At 46.9% G+C, this 27,028-nt stretch overlaps 1 protein-coding gene across 1 annotated transcript in view; it reads right to left on the bottom strand.

Annotated features, from left to right (window-relative positions):
- MTG2 (mitochondrial ribosome associated GTPase 2) overlaps nucleotides 1–26,131 on the bottom strand; it is a 35,425-nt gene extending 9,294 nt beyond the window's left edge. Inside the window, exons 1-3 of the mRNA XM_048498476.1 lie at nucleotides 26,000–26,131; nucleotides 21,607–21,798; nucleotides 5,857–6,004 (exon numbers count right to left, since the gene is read on the bottom strand). Coding sequence (XP_048354433.1) covers nucleotides 5,857–6,004; nucleotides 21,607–21,792 — 334 coding nt within the window. The 5' untranslated portion in view covers nucleotides 21,793–21,798; nucleotides 26,000–26,131. The remainder of the gene's footprint in view (nucleotides 1–5,856; nucleotides 6,005–21,606; nucleotides 21,799–25,999) is intronic.
- Between the last annotated feature and the right edge of the window lie 897 nt (nucleotides 26,132–27,028).

Below are 27,028 nucleotides of genomic sequence, written 5' to 3'. Positions count from 1 at the left end.
GACTCTTTAGTGGTTGAGTTAGAGAATTATTACATGGGACTCTTTAGCGGTTGAGTTAGAGAATTATTACATGGGACTCTTTAGTGGTTGAGTTAGAGAACTGTTACATGGGACTCTTTAGTGGTTGAGTTAGAGAATTATTACATGGGACTCTTTAGCGGTTGAGTTAGAGAATTATTACATGGGACTCTTTAGTGGTTGAGTTAGAGAACTGTTACATGGGACTCTTTAGTGGTTGAGTTAGAGAATTATTACATGGGACTCTTTAGCGGTCGAGTTAGAGAATTATTACATGGGACTCTTTAGTGGTTGAGTTAGAGAATTATTACATGGGACTCTTTAGTGGTTGAGTTAGAGAATTATTACATGGGACTCTTTAGTGGTTGAGTTAGAGAACTGTTACATGGGACTCTTTAGTGGTTGAGTTAGAGAATTATTACATAAGACTCTTTAGTGGTTGAGTTAGAGAATTATTACATGAGACTCTTTAGCGGTTGAGTTAGAGAATTATTACATGGGACTCTTTAGTGGTTGAGTTAGAGAATTATTACATGGGACTCTTTAGTGGTTGAGTTAGAGAATTATTACATGGGACTCTTTAGCGGTTGAGTTAGAGAATTATTACATGGGACTCTTTAGCGGTTGAGTTAGAGAATTATTACATGGGACTCTTTAGTGGTTGAGTTAGAGAATTATTACATGGGACTCTTTAGTGGTTGAGTTAGAGAATTATTACATGGGACTCTTTAGCGGTTGAGTTAGAGAATTATTACATGGGACTCTTTAGTGGTTGAGTTAGAGAATTATTACATGGGACTCTTTAGTGGTTGAGTTAGAGAATTATTACATGGGACTCTTTAGTGGTTGAGTTAGAGAATTATTACATGGGACTCTTTAGCGGTTGAGTTAGAGAATTATTACATGGGACTCTTTAGTGGTTGAGTTAGAGAATTATTACATGGGACTCTTTAGTGGTTGAGTTAGAGAATTATTACATGGGACTCTTTAGTGGTTGAGTTAGAGAATTATTACATGGGACTCTTTAGCGGTCGAGTTAGAGAATTATTACATGGGACTCTTTAGTGGTTGAGTTAGAGAATTATTACATGGGACTCTTTAGTGGTTGAGTTAGAGAATTATTACATGGGACTCTTTAGCGGTTGAGTTAGAGAATTATTACATGGGACTCTTTAGCGGTTGAGTTAGAGAATTATTACATGGGACTCTTTAGCGGTTGAGTTAAAGAATTATTACATGGGACTCTTTAGCGGTTGAGTTAGAGAATTATTACATGGGACTCTTTAGTGGTTGAGTTAGAGAATTATTACATGGGACTCTTTAGTGGTTGAGTTAGAGAATTATTACATGGGACTCTTTAGCGGTTGAGTTAGAGAATTATTACATGGGACTCTTTAGTGGTTGAGTTAGAGAATTATTACATGGGACTCTTTAGCGGTCGAGTTAGAGAATTATTACATGGGACTCTTTAGTGGTTGAGTTAGAGAATTATTACATGGGACTCTTTAGTGGTTGAATTCAAGACTTCTTCACAGTCAACCTGGACCTTTGGAATATTGCTCCCAATTGGCTTTTTTGGGTTCACTGTGCTTTTGCATACTTTATTAAACCACTCATTGTGCATGTCACTGTATACATGCCTCTATCAGTAGCCTGAAGTGTAGTGATTTTCCTATTTTCTGTTGTGCTAACAAATGGATCAGCCAGAATGATGTACTGGTTAAGAGCGGTGGACTTTAACCTGGAGAACCAGATTTGTTTCCCCACTTCTACATTCCAGCTGGGTGACCTTGGGCCAGTCACAGTTCTCTCACTTCTCAGCCTCACCTATCTCACGAGGTGTCCGCTGCGGGGAGGGTAAGGGAAGGAGTCTGTAAGCTGCTTTGAGACTCCTTAAGGTTGAGAAACGAGGGGCATAAATCCAAACCCTTCTACATTTTTGTTCCACAGATTTCAGCTGTGATTTGGATCCCTTCACATATTACGAATTCCCTAAACAGAACCTACTTCCATGCAACAAATTATATGCGTGTGTAGATTGTGTCAGAGACCTGTGTGTGGAAAAATCGATCACAACAGCTTATGCCCGTTCTTGCCCACGTTTCATCTGAGCACAGACCTACCCACCACAATAAGAAAACTTCGTCTTCTTTCCAGTGGTCTTCTAGAGACGTCCTGGCTTGTGAAACTCAGCTGTTAAACCAACAAGCATGTTCAAGGTTGTTTTGAAGGACTTTCTACAATAGCTCTCCAGAAAACTATTCTATCCTCTTATGCCGTTCTCATTGCCACAGTAACTGAAGTGCATTCTCGAAATATAATGAAAGATGTGATAATGGCAGCCTCCGAGAGAGAAAAAGATCATTAACATTCCTGAATAAAAGCAAGGTCACAAAGCTGTGCTTTATGTAAACCTTGTAGTGACTGTCTGTGATCTTTATGGCTATAAGCACTCTTTCAAAGCAATCAATGTGACCCAGGGTGTTATTGAACCCGATCATGCCTTCTTTACAGCCGGCTGAGTAAAAAGGGATGCTCGTATCTGCAGTTTTCTAATCTGTTGCTCAGCCACTGAACTCTGAAATATTAACAGTGAACTACAGAGAGTACATACTATTTAACCAAAGTCTGTCTTTCAAGAACCATGGTCACCTATAACTATATATTAGAAGAAGAAGAAGTGTTTGGATTTATATCCCCCCTTTCTCTCCTGCAGGAGACTCAAAGGGGCTGACAATCTCCTTGCCCTTCCCCCCTCACAACAAACACCCTGTGAGGTAGGTGGGGCTGAGAGAGCTCCGAGAAGCTGTGACTAGCCCAAGGTCACCCAGCTGGTGTGTGTGGAAGTACACAGGCTAATCTGAATTCCCCAGATAAGCCTCCACAGCTCAGGCGGCAGAGCTGGGAATCAAACCCGGTTCCTCCAGATTAGATACATGAGCTCTTAACCTCCTACACCACTGCTGCTCTTATAATACTTATAATAATTACGGATATAATACTTATAATACTTACTTATAATATAAGCCTGTAAGAGCCAACTATATATTACCTATAATGTCTACCTACCGGTATATTATCTATAATATATATCTGTAAGAGGGAGTATGGTTTAGTGGTTATGAGCGGTGGATTCTAATCTGGAGAATCGGGTTTGATTCCCCATTCCTGCACATGAGCTGCAGACTCTTATCTGGTGAACTGGATTTGTTTCCCCGTTCCTCCACGTGAAGCCTGCTGGGTGACCTTGGTCTAAGTATGGTTCTCTGTGAACTCGCTCAGCCTCACCTAACTCACAAGATATGTGTTGTGAGGAGAGGAAGGGAAAGGAGCTTGTAAGCCCCTTTGAGTCTCTTTACAGAGCATAAATCCAAACTCTTCTTCTTCTAGGAAGCCCGAGACAGCCAGGAATTATGGTACTGAAGGGCTACCTACCACCATACAAAGATATATGTAAGTTAAGAGCTTGATGCCTTGTTGGGTGTACCCTCACTCTTGAAGTACGATGGGCAGTTCTAAGGGATAGGGAACTTCCTGTTGTGGCACCGTGATGCTGAAGCTACCTCCCTGCACTTGCAGATTATTTATTTATTTATTATTTAGTTTTCTATACCGCCCTATCCCCAGGGGGCTCTGGGCAGTATACAACATAAAGTTTCACCATAAGCACAATCAGACAAAGGGAGCAAAACTAGATACAGATAAATAAATTACACATTATACAAGCTCCATTAATTATAAAATAGAATTACTAAGCTCTATTAACTGCAACATAGAATTACTAGAATCGCTTTAAAATCCCCTTAAAAACAGCGGTTAGTACAATAGAAGGCGTCCAGCGAAAGCCCATATTTAAAACCCTCCCCAAGAGGGAGGAACGGTGGGTCCCATCGATGTTAAGGGCCCCCTGACGTAAGGGAGCAAACAAGAGGGGGCACTCCACTCAGCGGCCGGTCTCGCCAAAGGCCCGGTGGAACAACTCAATCTTACAGGCCCTGTGGAACTCACCACGATCTCGCAGGGCCCGAACAGCTGGAGGCCAGCCGCATCATTGAGCCTGCCAAGCAACAAAGACTTCTTGTTCCCTAAGATCTTTTGTTGATTTTTTTTGTTTTGCGGTTAATGAGCTTATTAATGGCCCAATACAGAATGCTTCCGGTCTCAAGCATTTTTCTTGATAATTCATACCACTGGTCTATTATTTATTTATATTTATACCCTGTCTCATACTAGCTTGGCTCTAGGCGGCTTGCATCAATTAAAAAAACACACAATTAAAACACCATTAATAAAATACAACAATTAAAACTCCAATAAATATTACCTTAAAATAACCCCACCCAGGACTCCGCCACCCTACTTCCTAGACCAGCAACTACAGAGGGAGATTTCCAGGGAAGCTAACCAAATGCCCGGCAAAAAGAAGGTGGTCATGCACCTAAACCCAGTTGTAGAGTTTATGCTGGGACTGTCATGCCCCCAGAGACACCCTCACAATTTCTTATTTAAGTCTCAGTTGTACCCTTAGTTAGAATGCGTTTAGTTGCCTTTTGTACAACATTCTGTGGGAGGGAACCTTAGATCCTGTCCCTTTAAGAAGCCCTCTAGAGGAAAAGCACTATAGTCTTCTTAGTAGTTAGCAGTTCCTGTTTTACAGGCTGTTCAGTTGGTCAGGTGTCTGGGGAAGGCTGGAGACAGAAATATTTCAGACGTATTAGGTGTTATGTTTAAGATGTAAAAGATCCATGATACGTTAAGTAATCCGGTTTCAACAGAATTGCAAGGAAACAGAGTCCAAGTAGAGGACATTGGGAGATCTCAGAAGCAGTACAAGCAGCAGACTTTCTTAGAAGCAGTTAAGGAAAGAGTTGATGTCTGCAAGTTCTTCAAACAATCTCCAAATGTTTCCAGCATCACAAGTATTCTTTTGTTAGATAGACTTCATGGGAGGAGTTGGAGTCCTAAACTTTCAATGTTATTAAATCATTTTTGAACTGTTACTTATTTGTCTGTGGGTCTTACACTCTGTTCTGGCCAAGTGCAAGGCACCTGATTTTAGCTTGCTCGGAGAACAGAATAGGAGCTTTGATTTTTTAAAAAAAAAACTGTTTCAACTGTTATTCGTCGAACTTGTTCTTAATGGGAAGCCACCTCCAGAGCAATGCAAGGAATGAACCATCATGAAATAAACAAAATAAACAAAACGGAATGTATCCCACAGATACTCAACATCAGCCAGTCTTCATTACGATCCACAAGCCACACAGAAACAGAAGAAAACACTGTTGATTGAATATATTACGTGTCAGAACATACCGGTTAAGAGTATGTTCTGGGGGGATACATTGAAAATGCTGGGGGGAAGAATTAGGACTAATAAAAGGAAACATTTTTTCACACAATGTGTAATTGGTGTTTGGAATATGCTGCCACAGGAGGTGGTGATGGCCACTAACCTGGATAGCTTTAAAAAGGGCTTGGACAGATTTATGGATCTATGGCTACCAATCTTGATCCTCCTTGATCTGAGATTGCAAAGGCCTTAGCAGACCAGGTGCTCGGTGGCGGCGGCGGTGGCAGAAGGCTACTGCTTTCAGATTCTGCAGGTGAGCTCCCAAAGGCACCTGGTGGGCCACTGCGAGCAGCAGACTGCTGGACTAGATGGACTCTGGTCTGATCCAGCTGGCTTGTTCTTATGTTCTTAGTTTCTCTCACTTATCAGTTTCCCCTCCCTGACTGAACTTTGAGAAAAAGCGAGTGAAAATTTCAGACCAATTTCGCGAAAACAATCGCTTTCAAAACCTGAGGGGGGTCACACAAAAGACGGTCTCCTGTTACCTTTCAAGATAATGTGCCCGCCATCTCCGCCATCTCCACCATCAGGGCCTCCAAACATTTTTCGAGGTTCACTGTGGAAGCAGCTCATCCCGTCACCTCCTTTTCCTCCTGTCACCTGCACTTTCCGGTGGTCTACGAAGTATCGGGTCTGCCACAGAGGGAAACAGGCAGAGAGGCAAATCAAGACACTGCTCGGAGAAGTCCGAAGTCTCAGAGACCTTCTGTTGTGAACATATTTTTTAAAATCACACTTGCTCTTGATAATCAGTCAGGATTGCTCGTACAGACCTGGCTGGATAAAGCTACTCCACCGTTTATTCCCGAAACCTTCAGTAAATGAATCTTAACAGGCGTTAGGGATAACTCTACCCCATCCAACCTTGGAGATCCACTACCAGTCAGAGTAGACAATACTAAGCCAGGTGAACTAACAGTTTGACTATAAGGCAGCTTCAAATGTTCATATTTACAGCTAATACACATATTTGTCAAAACAGAGCCTCCTCCCCACTCCAGATATTCATCTGTCCCCTTTTATCACACATGAAGCCTGCTGGGTAACCTAGGCCTAGTCACAGTTCTTCGGAACTCTCTCAGCCCACCTATCTCAAGAGGTGACTGTTGTGGGCAGAGGAAGGGAACGACCCATTGGATACTCACCGTGAAGGGGTCTTCTCTTGGGTGGTGAAGGCCATCTTGTCGGGTTGTTCTTCTTTACCACTCGCTAGTGAGGCAGGAAGAGCTTTTTGGTCATATCCTGTTGGCGCCAAAATTGCCCCAGTATCTGACGAGCCGAGCTGCTGTAGTAGAAACAATCCAGAAAGGAACAGGGGCAGCGTAACACGCTGCTAAAAAGTCAACTGGAACAATGGCCAAAACACGTAAAAAATCTAAAAAACCCCAACAGGGAGGACCAAAAAACTGAGTATAGTAAACACACTCCACGGGGCTATATAATCGCCTGGAGTCGGGAACTAGAAAGGTAGAAGTACCAGGAGCATATTTTCAGAGGAGAACGAGAACAGGGAGGGCCAAGATGGCCTTCACCACCCAAGAGAAGACCCCTTCACGGTGAGTATCCAATGGGTCATTCTCTAGGGTGGTTTCGGCCATCTTGTTGGGACTCCCCAAGCAGTACCCCCAAGAGGGTGGGTTCCGTTAATCTCCAATAATATGCTCCAGGACCCTTCTGCCGAAGGATGCCTGTACTGCATCCAGGGAGGTCAGCCTGTAGTGTCTGACGAAAGAGGAGGGAGAGGCCCATGTAGCCACCCTACAGATCTGTTCTAATGGGACGTGCTTGTAGAGTGCAGCATTTGCTGCTGCGCTCCGAGTGGAATGGGCCGTGATCCCACTTGGCACAGGTAGATTGCTTGCCTTGTGCGCCTCTATGATGCAAGCTCTGATGTTCGAGCTAATGGCAGCAGAAGACATGGTCTCCCCCAGCCGTGGGGGAACTATGTTGATAAAGAGGGTCTCGGACCTTCTGATTTCCTCAGTACGTATGAGGAAGGCTTTAAGAGCCCTACGTACATCTAGGCAATGCCAAAGCCTCTCTCTGGGATGAGACGGTTTGGGACAAAAGTTGGGGAGTATTAGCTCCTGACCTAAATGGAAGCCGGAAGCCACCTTAGGCCTGAAGGACGGGTCTGGCCTGAGTACTACTCTGTCCGGAAAAAACTGGCAAAGGTTAGGGTTAGACAGCGCCCTGAGCTCGGACACCCGCCTGGCGGAGGTAATGGCCACCAAAAAGAGGAGCTTCATATGCAGCCATCGAAGGTGGATCGATTGGACCGGCTCAAAAGGTGACTTGGTGAGCGCGTCCAAGACTGCGTGTAAGCGCCAGGAGGGGAAGCGATGAACCACCGGAGCCTGGGACTGCTGCACTCCCTTGAGGAACTGGAGGACATCTGGATGCCTAGTGATGGAGAGTGACCCTATAGGAGAAAGAACGGTGGCAAGCGCCGCCAGCTGCCGTCGAAGGGTGGAACATCGGAGACCCGCCACGAAGCCGTCCTGCAGGAACGCGAGAATGGAAGCGATGTTCGGACTCTCTGGATCAACCTGCTTTCTCCTGCACCATCTGGCGAAGGCCTTCCAAGACGAGTTGTAAATACCAATTGTCGATCTCCGCCTGGCTGCAACCATGGTGTCCACGACTGCCTCTGAGTAGCCCTTGTCCCTCAGGCCTCTCCGTTCAAGAGCCACACGGTCAGCCTGAGCCACCCCGGGTCCGGATGAAATAACGGCCCCTGGGACAGGAGATCCGGGGTGACCTGGAGAAGAAACGGTGGGACCATGGAGAGCTGCTGGAGGACGGAGTACCACGACAGCTGAGGCCAGTTGGGAGCCACGAGGATGATCTGCCTCTTCTGCTCCTGGATCCTTCTGAGCAACCTGTGGAGGAGAGGAAGGGGAGGGAAGGCATAGAGCAGCCCCGGGGGCCACCGAGCTGATAGGGCATCGACTGCAGACGCCTGTGGATGGAAGAACCGTGCCATGAATCTGGGGGTCTGAGTGTTGAGATGGTTGGCGAATAGATCAATCACCGGCTCCCCGAATTTTTCCGCAATCAAACGGAACACCGTGGGGTTTAGCTTCCACTCTGCATTGGAAATGCTGGTGCGGCTGAGCCAATCTGCCTTGATGTTCAGGCAGCCCTGGATGTGTTCCGCTCTCAGGGATGCTAGGTTGGCCTCCGCCCAGGTAAGAACCTGAAAGGCCTCTCTGTGCAGTTGCGAGGACCGGGACCCCCCCTGGTGGTTTATGTAGCACTTGGCGGAGATGTTGTCCGTGTGAACTACTACATGCCTCCTCAGGAGCCGACTCCTGAAGGATCGGAGGGCCAGCAGTATGGCCCTTACCTCGAGGACATTGATGGGCAGAGACGCCAGAAGAGGAGACCATAGACCCTGAGCGAAGTGCCTTCCTAGCTTTGCCCCCCACCCTGTGAGGCTTGCGTCCGAGAAGAGATGCATCTGGCTTTGAGGCGCAAAGGTCTTCCCTCCCTGTAGATGGCTGGGGGACGTCCACCAGCGGAGGCTGCAACGAACTGAGGGAGGGATGGGAAGTACCCGGTCTCTCCGGTGGATGATGGAGATCGCGTGGGGCCGCAAAAGAGACTGGAGTGGACGCGCATGAAGCCTGCCCCATTGGATGAGGTCGATGGTGGACATGAGAAGACCCAGCAGGCTGGCAAGTTGAAGCAGGGTGGTGGTGCGAGCCCGTAGCAACCTGTGGCATACTGTTTGAATTTTCTCTCTCTTTGCTGGAGGCACGAAGAGGGTGCAGGTCGTAGTATCTATCATTGCACCCAGATGTTCCATCCTCTGGGAGGGCTTCAGGGAACTCTTGTCCAGGTTGATGACAAACCCGTGTTCCGACAAGGTCCGCTGAACTGTGCGGACATCCCTGGTCGCAAGCTCCCTGGACCTGGACCTTATCAGGAGGTCGTCCAAGTAGGGGTGAACGTGAATCCCCTGGCTGCGAAGGAGGGCAATCGGAGCTACCAGCACTTTTGTGAAGACCCAGGGGGCTGTTGCAAGCCCGAATGGAAGGGCGACGTACTGGAAGTGTAGTTCCCCCAGGGCAAAACGTAGGAACCGGTAGTGCGCAGGGTTGATGGGAATGTGCAGATAGGCGTCCCTCAGGTCGAGAGATGTGAGGAAATCCCCCCGTTGAATGGCTGCAACTGTCGACCTGAGAGTCTCCATCCAAAAGCGAAATTTGCGGAGGAAGCGATTCACATGCCGGAGGTTCAAGATGGCTCTGGTGTCCCCGTTCTTTTTGGGGACAGTAAAAAAGTGGGAGTAGACTCCCGTTGAGACTTCCTCCGTGGGCACCGGCTCTATGGCCCGGATGGACGTTAGATGAGAAATCGCCTGGCGCAGTCTCGCTGCCTTCTCCGGTTTTGCACTGATGGGGGATGGTAGGAAACGGTCCCGTGGCCAGCAGTGGAACTCTAAGGAGTATCCGGAAGAAACGATCTCTTGGATCCATTGATCTGCGAAGGGGGGTAGCCACAGATGCTGGAAGCGTAGGAGACGGCCTCCGATTTGCTCCTTGGAGTAGTCAGGCTTTGTTTCCCTGGGAGGGATCAGGCCGAAAGGACTTTCCTCCCCTCGGTGGACTGCGGAAGTCCTGTCTCTTCCGGAAGGAGCTCTGGCCCTGCCAGGTAGGCCGCCGGTTGTCTCGCTGGGGGCGAAAGGAAGGCCGAAAGGACCGAAAGGAAGGTTTGTGCGAAAAGCGGGGCTTGTCTGGCCTCACGGAACGCGGCATGGCTTTCTTGTGATCCTTGGTCTCGATTAAGACCTTGTCCAGCTCTGAACCGAACAGGATACCCGCTTGGTAATCGTAACTGGCAACCACCGTCTTGGACAGGGTGTCCGCCTGCCACGGCTTGAGCCAGATGAGGCGCCGAGTCACCGCAGCTGTGGCCATGATGCGAGACGAGGTGAGGAAAGCGTCGAAGGTGGAGTCGGCCAGGAAGGAAACTGCCATAATGACTCTTTCCACACCCTCTCTAACCCCCTGATCCTGGGGGGGAATGATGGTGAGGAGTCGCTGGAGCCAGACCAGGGTGGCTCTGGCTACTGTGGCTGAGGGTGCTAGGATTCTAGCGGCCATGGCCGAACCCTCATGTACTCTGCGGAGGTTGGATTCTGCCTTCCTATCTATGGGGTCCTTAATGTTTCCCTCACTGTCCCTGTGGACTAGGCCTCCGGAGTGGAGGGCAGAGATGGGACCGTCCACCAGCGGGGTCTTGACGAGGCTGTGGAGGTGGTCGGGGGCCAAATACAGCTTTTTGAATAGTAGAGGGAAGCCCTTGTTACTGGCTGGATTAATCCACTCCTTTCTAAATTTACGTTCAAAATATTGTGGAAGAGGAAAGAAATGGGAAACCTCATCCTCGACGGGGAAAATGGCTGTGAGGCCCTCGGGACAGCCCTTAATGGGCTTGGAAGGTTGGGTGGAATTAGGGTCCTCTGCTTCTGCTGAATCATGCAGGGCTAAAGCCGAGATGGTTTTGGCTAGTAAGACAGGCAGCTGCTCTATCTTAAAGAGGCGGTGCGTCTGGTCACCGAGTTCGGGGATGGGGGTGTCGTTGTCTGAGAAGTGATCCGAATCGGAACCTAGTTCCCCCTCACTGACGTCGCTAATATCAGAGCCATAAGTCAGTGCCAACCAGTCCCTGTCTGCTCTATTGGGGCGAGGGGACCTGGATCGGGACCTGGCCCTATGGCGGGATTTATCCCCGCTAGAGCTGGAGGGGGGAATTTGCTGGGAAACTTCCTCCCTAATGGAGGACCGCATCAAGGTCACTAACTGGTGGGGAGAGAAACGACTCCAGTCGTTGGGGATGTCCTCCTGCAATCTGGAGGGGCCGGGAACTGCAACCTCCTGCCTGCTCGGCAGGGAAGGGCCTCGCTCTGCGGAGCGTGCGGGATGAAAGGCTGCGGAGGCCCTGGCGCCCTGCTGGGTAAGAGCTGCAATCGATCCGTGGCGCCGCGCCGCCGCTTCAGCGGGTCCCCTCCTTCCCGCGCTTTTCTCTCTGCCGCGGCCGTCGGCAGGGAGTTCTCGGCTGAACTCGCACGCCTCCCTCTTTCCTCGCCTGGCGATCGGGAGGCGTCCCTCTCGCGGGCCCGATGGCCGGCCGAGGGGGTGATGGTCCGCTCCGGCCGCTCGGCTCCCCGGCTCCGCGGGGGCGAGCGGGATGCCCTGGCCGCCGCCCTGGTGTTCTCTGCGGCGGATCGGCAGAATCCCTCCCTGGGGGGGAGAAGGGGGCCGTGGCCATGCTCTGAGAGAGCGAAACGGCCGGAGGAGGGGGGGAAACGAAGATGCCAACGACACGGGAGACTCACGAAACAGCAAACACGAAGGGCTAGAAGGAGGATGAAGAAGCTCTTGAAGAAAAAAGGCCTGCTCTGATGAAAAAATTCAGGAGCCTGTCGAAGTTGTTGCACTCACTAGCGAGGCAGGAAGATACTGGGGCAATTTTGGCGCCAGCAGGATATGACCAAAAAGCTCTTCCTGCCTCACTAGCGAGTGGTAAAGAAGAACAACCCGACAAGATGGCCGAAGCCACCCTAGAGAAGGAGTCCTTACAGGAGAGAAAGGTGGAGTATAAATCATAGAATCATAGAGTTGGAAGAGACCCCAAGGGCAAGTCCAACCCCCTGCAATGCAGGAACACCCAATCAAAGAACTCCTGACAGATGGCCATCCAGCCTCTCTTTAAAAACCTCCAAAGAAGGAGACTCCCAGGTAGTGCATTCCACTGACGAACAGCCCTTATTGTCAGGGGTTTTTTCCTTATGCTTAGATGGAATCTCTTTTCCGTCACCTTGAAACCATTACTCCTGGTCCTAGTCTCTGGAGCACCAGGAAACAAGCTTGCTCCCTCCCCAACATTACATCCCTTCAAATATCTAAGCATGGCATTCCCGTTCTCGCCTCACCCAAAGGCAAAGGTGGGTTCTGTCTCTTCCAGATCTGAAGGACACAAATCGGCCCAACTCAGAACCTCCTACTCACCCACTCTGCCAGCAGGCTTACCATGGGAGGTAATATCTAGAGTATGAAAACTGCTCTTTCCCTTCGTGCAGCCAGGAAGTCCAGCCATTGCGTTTTAACCCTAACTAATCTTACTGAAAACCAAAAACTTGTTCTGGCTGTTTCCAAAGACTTTACCAATCTCAACCTTAGTGGCTTCAAATTCAAATCCTCAGCACTGCCAACATGTCAAGAAGTTCTTGTCAGCCAAGGGGAAGAACTCTTGGTTGCAAAACTTCAGTTCTGCCCTAAAGCTGGGTACAAAGCTATTAACCAACCCTGTAAGGTAGGCTCCACTAGTTCTCCGGCAGCGTGCTCTCAAAGGGTCCGTTGAATTTGTACTGACGCCACCAAACAACATAAGAATACTGGTGATGTATTTAAGCAGAGTGAAAGAATCTAGACCACAGGTGTCCAACTGTAAGGAACCTGAAAGGACCAGACTTAAAGTAACTGTAACAGTTCTTTATTTCTTAAACTTCCATGATGCACAATACAGGAAATGCAGACTCTGACCTTTCCCCACCAGACAGCTGCTTTTACGAGCTTCTCTGACCCCCGCCCAAAGCACAAAGTAAATACCCCCAAAACTCCAACCTCCAATGTAAGTTCTCACGCGAACAGAAAGTAAGATTCCACACACATATAGAAAGCACAGATAGACAGCAAGGTTAACGATAACAGCAATCCTGGGCCCGCAGCCCAGTCCGAGGAATGTTTCCAAGGCCAGGCTGGTGGACAGAAATCAACCCACAACCTTACACCAACTCTGGTGCTTCATGGACTACAATTCCCATCAGCCCCTGCAGGAATGGCCAATTGGCCATGCCAGCAGGGGCTGATGGGAATTGTAGTCCATGAACATCTGAAGCGCCAGAGTTTGACACCCCTGATCTAGACAGTACACCCTTTAACAGCATGAAAACAAAGAATCTCAGCAGGAGACTCTATCTGACATACAGTACAGACAACAAAATGTCAAGGCTTTCCTCAATAATTACCTCCTTCAGCTCCTCAAGAGCTCCTCAACTGGCTCCATGCAGCTCACAACCCAGACCCTAACCCAGGATGGCCCCCAGTAACTCTGGATGCTGCTGTTAGGTCTCACAGAGCACACAATGGATAGGCAAAACCCTTGTTTTATCAAGAAATCCCATATAGGGTGAGACACTCCTCCCCTACCCCCAAGCCCAGTCAGGTCACTGCCCAATCTAGAAGAAGAAGAGTTTGGATTTATACCCCACCTAAAAAGACTGAAGGTGGCTTACAAGCTCCTTTCCCTCCCTCTCCCCACAACAGACACCTTGTGAGGTAAATGGGGCTGAGAGAGTTCTGAAGAACTGCGACTAGCCCAAGATCACCCAGCAGGAAAGCAGGAGTGTGGAAACACATCTGATTCACCAGATAAGCCTCTGCCACTCAGGAGGAGGAGTGGGGAATCCAACCCGGTTCTCCAGATTAGAATCCACCTGCTCTTTACCACTACATCACGCTGGCTCTAGGGGAAGGTGCTGATGACATGTCTTTGGAAAGTCTCTCTCCTTCCCCGTGACTAGGCAGAATTCAGAATGCCTTCTCAGGCCAAATGGGTCAACTTTCGTTCCCACCCGAATGACAAGTTAATTTACATTACAGGGCTGGGCACCAAGCCAGCAACTGGAATGAAAGGCCGGTTGGATATTCTTCACACCTGCAGCCCTTGTCTCTGCTGCAATTGAGAGTATAGTTATGTAAGGCCATCTCCTCGCCAATGTACTAGCACTTTGTTATTCACAAGAGACAAGAACAGCTTACACTCAAAAACAGTTCACAAAATCCTCCCTAACACCCTTAATACAGAATTACATGATGCAGAGTTCTAATAATCAGAGAGGAAAAAAGAAATAAATTACAAAGATTCTTTGGGAAAAGAGGCTTCATGACAAGGACTTGTGGGTTTGAAGGTTAAGGAGTGTTAAAATAAGACCCAATAGATGATTCATGCATAACTGGAAACTTTTGATGGACTATTCCAGACAAAGTGGGGAAAAGTAAATGGATGGTTAGTGGTTCTGAAGCTTAAGGACTGTTAAAATAAGATCCAATAGAGAAAAATGAGACTTTTTACCAATAATGATGCGAACGATTTTATGTTGATGTTTAACGTCAAAGGGCTGAAAGTTTAGGGCTTAAGCATTAATATTCAGTGCAGAGAAAATCTCGATGAAAGAGGTACTTTACGTTTGGGACTCTTTAGTTTGGAGAGGAGACGTCTGAGGGGGGATATGATTGAAGTCTATAAAATTATGCATGGGGTAGAAAATGTTGACAGAGAGAAATTTTTCTCTCTTTCTCACAATACTAGAACCGGGGGCATTCATTGAAAATGCTGGGGGGAAGAATTAGGACTAATAAAAGGAAACACTTCTTCACACAACGGGTGATTGGTGTTTGGAATATGCTGCCACAGGAGGTGGTGATGGCCACTAACCTGGATAGCTTTAAAAAGGGCTTGGACAGATTTATGGAGGAGAAGTCAATCTATGGCTACCAATCTTGATCCTCCTTGATCTCAGATTGCAAATGCCTTAGCAGACCAGGTGCTCAGGAGCAGCAGCAGCAGCAGCAGCAGAAGGCCATTGCTTTCACCTCCTGCATGTGCGCTCCCGAAGGTATCTGGTGGGCCACTGCGAGTAGCAGAGTGCTGGACTAGATGGACTCTGGTCTGATCCAGCAGGCTAGTTCTTATGTTCTTATGTTCTTATAATTTTGTCAGTTTTTGTTTTTGTGAATGTTTTGAATCCTGACTTGAAAGTACAAATAAAAATGGCTACTAGTACCAATGTTGGAAGTGGAAATCCGCATCCCCTGAAGTTCTACAGGGGATGATTCTACACAGGCCAAACAGAATGGTATCAGACTCTCAAAACATCTCAGAAATGGGAGTGAGGTTAGGCGGGCGGGGGCGGGGGGAGGAGTTTAAATGCGTGTGACTCGTCTCAGAAACGGGAGTGAGGTTAGGCAGCGTAGGCGGAAGAAGAGTATCTGGTGGATTGTTAAATGCTGTTTGAAACGCTCCTGGTTGGGCGTTTTGATGTTTTTAAGTATTGGTAGCCAGGTTTTGTTGATTTTCAGACTCTCTTGCTTTTTTGTTGAAACTGTACCACGGTTTGTGGATTTCAATGGCTTCCCTGTGTAGTCTGACATAGTTGTCGGGAGGCCTGTTTATTTTGGGGTTTGCTTTTGCTGCTTTCTGGCTGTTGGGGTGGTGGAATGGGTTCATTGCATTTCTAACTGACTTTTCTCTGTCTTTTGTGTGATGCTATATAGTACCAGGTGCTGCTCAAGGTCAGTGCCTGGCTGTCTTCACTGTCATCTCATTTGCAGCTCTTTTGGCGGGCATTCCCACGAGGGGTGTGGTGTGTGTGTGTGTGTGTGTGTGTGAGTGCGCGCGCGCACGCACCCTGCTTTAACTGTAGGGGTTTGCGCGGGCAAATCCCAGTTCTGGCTTTAGCCAGGGAAGATCCTCATCAATAAACCACTGTTCTTCTACATGAGTTGTTGCTGTTTTGGGGATTCTGACAATAGTAGCCATTGGAGTTGTCAAGAATTTCTGTGTCTTCAAATAAGACTCTATGTCCAACTTGGGTAACAGTACGTTCAGCTACTGCTGATTTCTCAGGTTGGTTTAGTCGGTAGTGCCCTTCATGTTCTTTTATTCTTGTGTTTTGTAGTCCTTGCGTATACTTGTCTGCACGGGCTGCGACAGACTCCTGTGGAAGTCAGGGGGTCTCTCTTGTCCTTTGCTGACTGTAGCATTTGTTGTATTTTTCAGATGGTCTAAAAAGACAGTTTGAAGATTATGTTTTTCCATCAGTTTTCCCATTCAGTCAGTTAACTCCCTTGATGTATGGTAGAAAGATCATCCCTGTTGGGGGCTGTTTTTCCACACCTTCTTTTTTCTCTCAGTTTATAGCTCTTCTGATTTCTGCTGTGGAGTAGCCATTTGCTGGCAGATTCTAAGTGATTCAGTCTAGGTCAGGGGTCTCCAAACTATGGCCCTCCAGATGTTCATAGACTACAATTCCCATCAGCCCTACCACTTGGCCATGCTGGCAGGGGCTGATGGGAATTGTAGTCCATGAACATCTGGAGGGCCATAGTTTGAAGACCCCTGGTCTAGGTGATTCAGTTCATCTGCGTACCACACTTTCTCACTGAGACAGGTAGTGGCTAACTCCCTCTGAATCTCTCTTGTCTGGAAAACCCTAGCGCGTCACCATAAATTGGCTGAGACTTGAGGGAACTTTCCACCACCACAGATACCTCAGAGCCATGAAAAGGAGACAATGTAAACAGGAAATGGCTGAGAGACCACTGAGGCAGTTCTTTACAACCAGCCAACCCATGGACAAAAGAGCAACCAGAATTTTAATTAAAAACAGATCTAATATTTTGTCTCTCCTGGATGAGGGACAGAACAAAAGTTCACTAATGATCCCAAGAGGCTATGGCCCAGTAGTTATAACAGGAGACTGCGCCTAATTAGTTCTTGATTTTTCTTTGAGCTTTTCTGCTTGCTGTGATATAGGCAAATAATTGCTGCCTTCTTCGGCCTTCATTTCCCCCCCCCCCCCCCTTAAAGCAACGGAGGATGGTAGTCTTGCAAGAACGCCAAAGAACACTTGCTCGCTTTTTTTTTTTTAAAAAAAAGCTCGAACAGCTGGAAGGGGATTGTTTTTCGTACGATTAGCCAGACAAGCACGGTTCAGAAAGGGTCACTTTTTGGACGCCAAAAGTAACGCAAGCGTAGAGGATACAAACAAAATGCAGATGACCAGCTGTGACAGCATTTTAAAGCATCACCTTCTCCCAACTTATGTAGCATCACCAAGTGGCTAAAGCTGGAAATTGCTGCTTTAAATTCGGAACGGCCACAAAAAACCCTGGCCTCTGCTATGTTCACGGTTGCCAAAAGGATTAACAAAGCCGGTAAAGGTCTTTCACATCGCCTACCGCCTGGTCATTTTAAACCGGAGACTAAGATACCTTTCAAACAGGGATTCCTAGCAGATTATACATTATGTTTGTGATATTATGATCCTGTGTTTATTATCCTATGTTTATTATGATCCTATGTTATTAGTGGCATGTAAGGGAGGGAAGGGGAGGGGGCCCAGCATCTGGATCTGGCCCACCCACCCTAGTGGAGGGAGGGTGAGGAATTGCATGAAAGGGAGGGGAGGGAAGGGGAGGGGAGGGGGCTGGCATCTGGACCTGGCCCACCCACCCTAGTGGAGGGAGGGGAGGCATGCAAGGGAGGGGGAGGGGCCCAGCATCTGGTCCTGGCCCACCCACCCTAGCGGAGGGAGGGGGAGGGGTGGCATGAAAGGGAGGGGAGTGAGGGGCATGCAAGGGAGGGGAGGGAAGGGGGCCCAACATCTGGACCTGGCCCACTCACCCTAGTGGAGGGAGGGGTAGGGGTGGGATGAAAGGGAGGGGAGTGAGGGGCATGCAAGGGAGGGGACGGGGCCCAGCATCTGGACCTGGCCCACCCACCCTAGTGGAGGGAGGGGAGGCATGCAAGGGAAGGGGAGGGGCCCAGCATCTGGTCCTGGCCCACCCACCCTAGCGGAGGGAGGGGGAGGGGTGGCATGAAAGGGAGAAGAGTGAGGGGCATGCAAGGGAGGGGAGGGAAGGGGAGGGGAGGGGGCCCAGCATCTGGACCTGGCCCACGCATTCTAGTGGAGGGAGGGGGAGGGAGGTGTGGCATGCAAGGGAGAGGAGGGAGGGGTGGCATGCAAGGGAGGGTTGTTGTACCATCGTACAACAACCATCAATAAATACAGAGTAATAAACATAGGATCATAAGATAGGATTATGTTTTACAATGTCATGTTTATGATGCTATGTTATGATTGACGATGCTATGTTTATTGACCCTGTGTTTATTGATGTGTTTACTGATGGTTGCTCTACAATGTTAGGTTTATTGATGTTGTTATTATGATGTTGTGCCCCGCCCTGAGCCTTTCAGGGAAGGGCGGTATATAAATTAAATATACAATACAATACGAGTCTGCAGCCCCACCCATACCCTGAATCACCGAGCATTTTGTTCAGATCGTGGGCCATTCAATGCCAGATAAGACAATTCGGTCTCAAAAGCAGGATACCCGGGGCCAAGCTATTTGACCAAAATGGACACAGGAAAGAGCATACAGGACATACTTTTTATGCAGAAAGTTCCCAGTTTACTCACTGGAATCAGCAGTTATATGGATTTCAGGTAGCTAGTACTGAGAGAGAAGGAGAAAGAGTTTGGATTTATTTCCCACCTTTTTCTCCTGTAAGGAGGCTCAAGGCAGCTTACAAACTCCTTCCCTTCCTGAGAGCAGCAGTGGCGTAGTGGTTAAGAGCAGATGCACTCTAATCTGGAGAACCGGGTTTGATTCCCCGCTCTGCTGCTTGAGCTGTGGAAGCTTCTGGTGAATTCACATTAGCCTGTGCACTCCCACACACGCCAGCTGGGTGACCTTGGGCTAGTCATAGTTCTGAGCTCTCTCAGCCCCACCCACCTCACAGGGTGTTTGTTGGTGGGGGCGGGGAGGGAAAGGAGATTGTCAGCCCCTTTGAGTCTTCTTACAGGAGAGAAAAGGGGGATATAAATCCAACTCTTCATCTTCTTCTCTCCCTACATCAGACACCTTGTGAAATAGATGGGGCTGACAGAGTTCTGAGAGAACTGTCACTAGCCCAAGGTCACACAGCAGGCCTCATATGTAGGAGAGGGGAAAAAATCCAGTTTACCAGGTAAGAGTCCGCCACTCAAAGCCATGAAGGAAGGAAGAAACCTTGATTTGACACAAACTGGGCATCTGCTGCTTATTCTTTGGCCATTGCGTTCACATCCTACATGTGAGCTCCGAAAGGCACCTGGTGGGCCACTGCGAGTAGCAGAGAGCTTGGCTAGATGGACTTTGGTCTGATCCAGCTGGCTTGTTCTTATGTTCTTATGTTCTTTCGATAGGAGAGATTGATATGATCAGCTAAATCTTAAAATGTTCTATAATTTTGCTTAATGTTTGCACTTACAAAACAGAACCAAGAAAGAACATTAAGAAGAACGGCAAAGATATGCAACAGTGATTATTAATCACTAATAATTATAGTGGAACAATAATTATTAGGAACTTGTGGACTGACTGGCCCTATTCATTAATTCCTGGTGTAGTTGGTATACAAAGCACACATTCAAGTGTCTGAACATTCAATCAACAGGCTTAATAATGATGCATATGTCAACCAAACCTGTTATTTTTACATTTATCTGGAAAAGCCAGTGTGATGCGGTGAATACAATTATTGGCTTGGAACAGGGAGAATTAGAGTCAAACCCCAGCTGAGCTACGCAGCTCTTTGACTGTCTCTGGAAATCAGCAACATTCTCCCAAACTATTGTATCTCATGGAATTGCTGTGAGAATAACATGGGAGAAGATCCAAATATGGTACTCTGAATTTCTAGGAAGAAGGGTGGGATACTAGCACAGTAAATCAATAAAGTATAGTCTGGCTGATTCCGCATGGGCCAAAGACAGCGATGTGAAAACGGTGTGAAAACAGTATAAAACCTTTTACACCGTTTTAAATCCCTTTACACCACTTTCACACCGTTTTCACACTGTTGTTTTTGGTCCATGTGGAATCAGCCTCTGGTTCTATTCTATTTATTCAGATACAAAGATCTGAGTCCAGTTGTGCCTGAGAGACCAGCAAGATTTTTGGAGTATAAGCATTCGAGAGCCAAAGCGCCCTTTATCAGACACTTCCAACTCTTGAAAGCTTACACAATGAAATTTTGCTGGGTCTCTAAGGTGCCTCTGGATTCAAATCTAACTCTTCTACTACAGACCAACATGGTAACACTCTGAAACTATTTAGAATTAGTCTCACTGAGTTCAGTGGGACTTACAAACAATATCTGTAGTTTCCCCACTATTATGCGGAATTTCCCAACCTGAGTAGAACTGAGCGGCTTACAGGGAACACTGCTTGCAAGTAAACACTTAATGATTGGTTCCCCACCCTGGGACATGGACAATATACCACACTAAACTTTCCCTTCTCACTTAGACACAGTGTGAAACAGACTTTTCTCTGTGATACACCCCTGAAGATGCCAGCCACAGATGCAGGCGAAACGTTAGGAACAAGATCCACCAGGCCACGGCCACGCAGCCCGGAAAACCCACCAGAACCAGCTTGCAAGTAAGTTTGCACAGGTTTGCCCCACTAAACTTATACAAGAGGATTAACTTACAGCAGCCAACTTATGTAACTCAGGTGGGTCCACATCTTGGAAATACTTGTAAGCAGATCTAATGAAAGAACATCCTGGATTTCTTTTAAGTGCAACTACGATGTATTTTCAACTCTATGGATTCCATGCCAAGCTTATTTCCTGCCACAGAGTTGGGTTAATTCTCGCCGATTCGCCCTTCCTGCTGCAAACTCCCACGTCAAAACCAAATGCTATTCCTGGGGAGATGCTCTGAATTTTCAGGAGAAGTATTTTAGTGGGATGTAATAAGAGGAGGAAGTATGAAAATTCCATGCTGTGAGGACAGCTTCCTCCCCAGGGATTCTGGATAACCAATCTATACAACCACTGAGAGCCAGCGTGGTGCAGTGGTTCAGAGCAGGTGGATTCTAATCTGGAGAACCGGGTTGGATTCCCCACTCCTCCTCCTGAGTGGCAGAGGCTTATCTGGTGAACCAGATGTGTTTCCACACTCCTGCTTTCCTGCTGGGTGACCTTGGGCTAGTCACAGTTCTTCAGAACTCTCTCAGCCCCACCTATCTCACAAGGTGTCTGTTGTGGGAAGAGCAAGGGAAAGGCGCTTGTAAGCCACCTTGAGTCTCCTTACAGGAGAGAAAGGTGAGGTATTAATCCAAACTCTTATTCTTCTCCTTCATCACCAACCCCCCCCCCTCAAAAATCTAGAGCTCTTAAAATGCTTAGCCACAATTATAACTAGTTCCCACCCACCCCCATATTTTCCTTAAATATACAAAGATATTTTAGATGTTTTGTTAGAGGAAATCTGAAGCAGGGAACTCCAACAGACAGCAAGGGCAAGGAGAAGAACAATTGTATACAGTGGCTCATGCTTTACACGTCATTTGGCACTAACATAAGCATGCATTCAGAATTTACCAGCTTCTTTTCCGAAATGTTTCTTTTGCGTTCCAACCGCCGAGACTTGGAGCATTTTGCACAAGTCGAGCTCAGACTCCGGTGCCCGTTCTCGGTCTGTTTTTGCAAGAAGGAAATCAGTACATACGAATACGTGGGTCTGCATGTCCTTTCCAAGCGGGCCCCAAGGGTTTTTACTTGTAGCATATTTGCCTGGGAAAACAAAAAAGACAATTAAAAAAACGATGCCTAGGGCAAGCAGAGTGAACTGAACAGATGCAAACACCACCACAAAACCTAGCGCAAATTCCATCTTGAAAAGAGAAATCATGCACAGCTGTTCTCATTTCTGATTTGCAGGGGTTGCCAAAGGGGTCAGGAAATCAAGCACACTTAGCTGTGATGAATCGCTACCCCCCGCAAGCATCCTCACAAGAATCTTGGTTACTGAAGAGCTCCTTCAATCGAACCCAGCATTTTCTATACGCAATAAAAATACCCCCGTTCTCTCATCCAAGCGCTAACCTTGTATATCCCACTCAGAAACTATTCATCGGATCAAACGGACATGTTGAGAACCTAGGCTGAGAGCAGCTGGATTTTTGCAAGCAGCGAAACAGAGGCGTGTCGATTTCATCTCGCCTCTACTGAAGGTTGCTTGCGACATCTGTCACACCTATTTAAGCTCCTGACCCCTGAATGCGTACACAAACCTCTATCCAACGCTCAGATTCCAAAACCTTTTGTATCGTTCTGCCTATGGGACACTTCCCTTTAAATTATTACATTAGTTCTCTCAGATTCAGTATCGTCTTCAAAGCCTGTACTGTCAAGTCACAGCTGACTTACGGTAACCTCAAAGGGTTTTCAAGGAAAGACACGATTGGAGGTGGTTTGCCATTGACTGACTCCGCATCATGACCATGGTGTTCCTTGCAGGTTGCCCATCCAAATACCAACCAGGGCCAACTGTGCTTAAATTCTACAATCCAATGAGATCAGGCTGGCCTGGAGTTATCTATGGCATAGGTGTCAAACTCTTGTTCAAGGCAAGAGACGTTCACAGGTGCTTTGCCACTGCCTTCCTCTGCATAGGGACCCTGGACTTTCTTGATGTTCTTCCACCAGAATATTAACCCAGGCTGGCCCTGTTTAGCTCCAAGATCGGGCTACCTTGGGCCATCGAAGTCAGGGCAAACCAGAGCTAGGCTAGTTTAGATAATACCATCAATGTGTGGGGCATTTTATTTGTATTTACATTTTATTTAGCAAAATATTTACATCCCACCATTCCTCATAGTTCAGTGTAGCTTACAATAATAACGAAAAACAAGGTTCGGTTAAAATCAAAAATAAAATAGCTGACTCGAAAATCTCTACCCCCTCCTACACTTGCCTGCCAATTCAAACTCCCTCAAAAGCCCTGGCCAATAGGTAGGCCTGACAGTGCCTCCTGAAGATCTCCAAGGAGGAGACCCCCCCCCCCCACTTCTTCAGGGAGCCGATTCCACAGAACCAGAGCCACGACGGAAAACAGTTGGGCTCTAGTTGATGCTAGATCCCACCAATGTGGTGGGATAGAGAACAAATGGATGCCTGACTACCACAGTTGAAACTAAAAAGAGGAACCACCCCCACATCACAACCATCAAGAGATAAATTGTCTTATAACGGGGGGGGGGGGGGGGGGAGGCTAGCACATTAAGTTACCTAATGTTTGTGAGCCTCCAATGCTATTTCTACATATTATATAATTTATGTCAGAATTTTTCTCTTGATCGCCACAGTTTGCCCCCAGGGACATATACATTTTACAAAATAACACAACCTGAAAGAAGTTTTGCCTTCAGTGATGGTTGACAGTTGTTACCAAAATTACTGAACAACAACATCTGGAGGCTAGCTGAGGTTCTCTCTTGGGCTTCCTGTCACCTGTAGGCAGACGCAGGAGGACCATCTGAGAGCTGGGGACTTTTACTGCTTTGGCCCATAAGCCTCAGTCAGTGCTCCAGAGAAGGGGCAAGTCCGGTTTATTGCAGCTCTCATCTGCTACCTAAGAATAATAGCTTTTATTGATTATGTCCCCTATAATTAAAATATTTACATCCTATACTTTCAGCTTAACAGCTACCAAAGCCTGGTTTCAATTTCTAATTAAACTAACGCATTAAACCATAGAGTTAGAAGGGGCCACACAGACCATGTAGTCCAAACCCCTGCTCAGGATAGGACCATCCTACAGCAACCCTGACAAGAGTTTGTCCAGCTGCTGTTTGAAGACTGCCAGGGAGGGGAGCTTGCGGCCTCTTTAGGCAGCTGATTCCACTGCTGAACTACTCGTACTGTAAAAAAAATTCATCCCAATGTCCACCTTCTACCCTTTCACCTGTAATTTATACCCATTATTCCAAATCCTACCCTCTGTTTCCAACAAGAACAGCTTCCTGCCCTTCTCTAAGTGACAGCCTTTCAAATACTTAAAAAGAGCGATCCTTCCTCAGTTTCCTCTTCTCAAGACTAATGTTCCAAAGTCCTGCAGCCTTTCTTTGCAGGGCTTGGTGTTCAGGTCCCTGACCATCCCTGATGTTCTCCTTTGCACCCACTCCACACCCTTTTTGAAGTGAGGCCTCCAGAACTGCACACAGTACTCAATGTGTGACTTGACCAATGCAGTATACAGGAGGACTATGACATCATATGACTTTGATCTCATGCCCCTGTTGATATGCCCCAAGATCACATTAGCCTTTTTTGCCGCTGCTTCACACTGACAGCTCATATTTAGCTCACAATCCACCTGTACCCCAAGATCTTGTTCACACAATGCTGCCTCCTGAACATCTGGAGAAAACAAACAAAAATCCCCTATATAAGCAAATGATCACAGTAGCAATATCAAGATACAAAAACACACCAACAACAATAACATTAGTCCTTTTAACATTAAAACCAGAATTTTTCCAGTAAAGTTAGATAGACAGACAGACCGATTTCATTAACAATGAAATGAGAGAATTGGACTAGAACTAGCAATGTAAATTATTAAACTATCCGGATTTGTTTATCATTTCTATATTTCTGTAAACATCTAAAGAGGAAGGCCAATGATGAGCAGTTTTTTTTAATGAGACTCAAAGAAGAAACTAGCGGATCTGCTGGTTGACATCTGTCCTGTATAGACATCTTGGCTATTTCCAAGTAATGGTTTTAATGCTGTATTGATAATTGTACTGATAACTGATAATTGTATTGATAATTTGATAACTGAGAATGTTGAATTGACAATTTTTTGGGCAGTCAGTTATGGGCTAAGGTGTACATGGGTTGTCGCTTTTTGCTGTATAAACAGACTGGGAAGCTGCGCAAGGGCCTTTTTCAAGGGAAAATGCTGAGTATTAATATTCAAATAAATGAAATAAAAAGACATATGAAAAAATCAAGTCACATAAACAAAATCATCAGTAGGGCAATCAACTGCCAGGGGGGGAAAAGTCCAATTGCTTTAATAGAGGCAATCTTCACCCATACCATGAAAAGTTTCACCTGCCCTTTTCCACACCTTAATCCTTTATTAAAGGGCAGGGACGTTCTTCTCCAGACTTACTGGCTGCCTTGTTCATCAGCTCTGTTTGGATGGAAACGGCTTGCGTTCGTCAGTTTTGGAACTGTCGCCCAAAATTGACAAAGCCTAAAAGGAACGGGATTTGTTGTTGCAATCTAAACTGTGAGCTTGGATTATATATATCGCATTACATTTCACTGTGTCATAAAATAAAAAATTAAGTATTTTAACAACAGATCACTGCCCCGAGAAGCAACATCTCCCGACCAAAGCAGGAAGGCACTCTATACAAAAAGTAAGATGTGAAAGACTGTTGAGATCTCTTCGGGGGTGGGCAGTTTATAAAACGAATTAATAATAATAATAATAATAATAATAATAATAATAATAATAATAATACAAAAAGATGGGCAGAAGCGTCTGAACGACCAGAGGAACAAAATTATCAATAATCGTCATCCCTCCTCGCCTTCTCAGCAGGGTTGCCAACCTCCAGGTGGGGCCTGGAGATCTCAAAGAATTATCATTGACTACAGAGCCCAGTTCCTCTGAAGAAAATGGTTACTTTAGAGGGTGAATGCGGCATTGGACCCCCTGAGGTCCCTCCCCTCCGACGACATCTCCAGGTTTGTCCCATCCCAGAGTTGGCAACCTTAAGCAACTCTGAAGCCCCTCTCCTTTCCCTCTCTTCTGCAGCGTCTCCAACGAAAATTGTTTCAATGAAAAGCATTTTTTAATTTCATGAATTTTAATTTTATTCATTAAACTTATAATATAAACCTCCCGGTGGGGGGGGTCTTCTGGGATAGGAAAGCCACGTATTAACATAGAATAGATACTTTTAACTAGTACCTCATCATCGTCTTATCCTACAACAGCCATTTTCTGACGGGCTTTGCCACTGGAGGGTTTAGAAGCACGTGGATTAACGTCATAGCCGCGCGCCCCCACTGGGAGGAGAGCGCGCAAAAGGCGTCACCGGTTGCATCTCCTCCCCCGCACCTTTCGCGCCAGTTTGCCATTCTGTTGGGGCGCATGCGTATTGACTGAGGTCCCGTGTGGGATCCGAGCCTAGCGTCGTTTCTCCGTCTTCTGGGATTAGTAGAAGGATTTTGATTGGCTGGAGAAGCAGGGAAGGCGGAAGGTAGAGGGTTCTGATTGGCTGAGGAAGGAGGGGCGGGGGGAGGAAATAAGAGTTTTATCTTATTGCCAATATTTTTTCTTGCTGGACTCCTGTGCATTTCTTGCAGTTTTGCAAAGTTCTGCAAGTCTTCTTCAGACCTTAAACCTTCTGCTACACAGACAGATTGCAATGTCCACACACTGCTAGTTCTCCTACATGTTCTGCATGCTATAAATGGAAATAAATAAATAAATACCTTTGTTTCCCTATGAGGAAAGGCTGCCTGTTCAGAAAAAAGGCCACTAAGGTAGAATCAGTAGGTAGAGTTGATGTGCCAGATTGGGAAATTGTGGCGATTTGGGGGGTGGAGATAGGAAAAGGTGGGTTTTGTGGAGGACAGGGGTACAGTGCCATAGACTCCACCCTCTAAAAGTGGCCAGAGGAATTGATTGCTAGCCTGGAGGTCAGTAGCAACTTTAGAAGATCTACAGGCCCTACCTGGAGATTGGCAACAGTAGCCTTGTAAAATGACATCTGGGGGTGAAGAAAGCAGATAGGAAGAACTTTTTTGCCTCTGTCATTTCATCCAACGAGGACCCAATTAAGCTGGTGAAGAATATATTCCAGATAGACAAATGTAAAAACTAGTTGCTGATTAGGGGATAGATGCAGTGGTGGGATCCAAAAATGTTTATAACATGTTCCGATGGTGATGGGATTCAAACAGTGGCGGCGCTGCACACACGCCCCTCCAGTCC

The sequence above is a fragment of the Sphaerodactylus townsendi genome, linkage group LG05 (assembly GCF_021028975.2).
Source record: "Sphaerodactylus townsendi isolate TG3544 linkage group LG05, MPM_Stown_v2.3, whole genome shotgun sequence".
Taxonomy (NCBI): Eukaryota; Metazoa; Chordata; class Lepidosauria; order Squamata; family Sphaerodactylidae; genus Sphaerodactylus; species Sphaerodactylus townsendi.
This window is presented reverse-complemented; position numbering and strand designations above follow the sequence as displayed.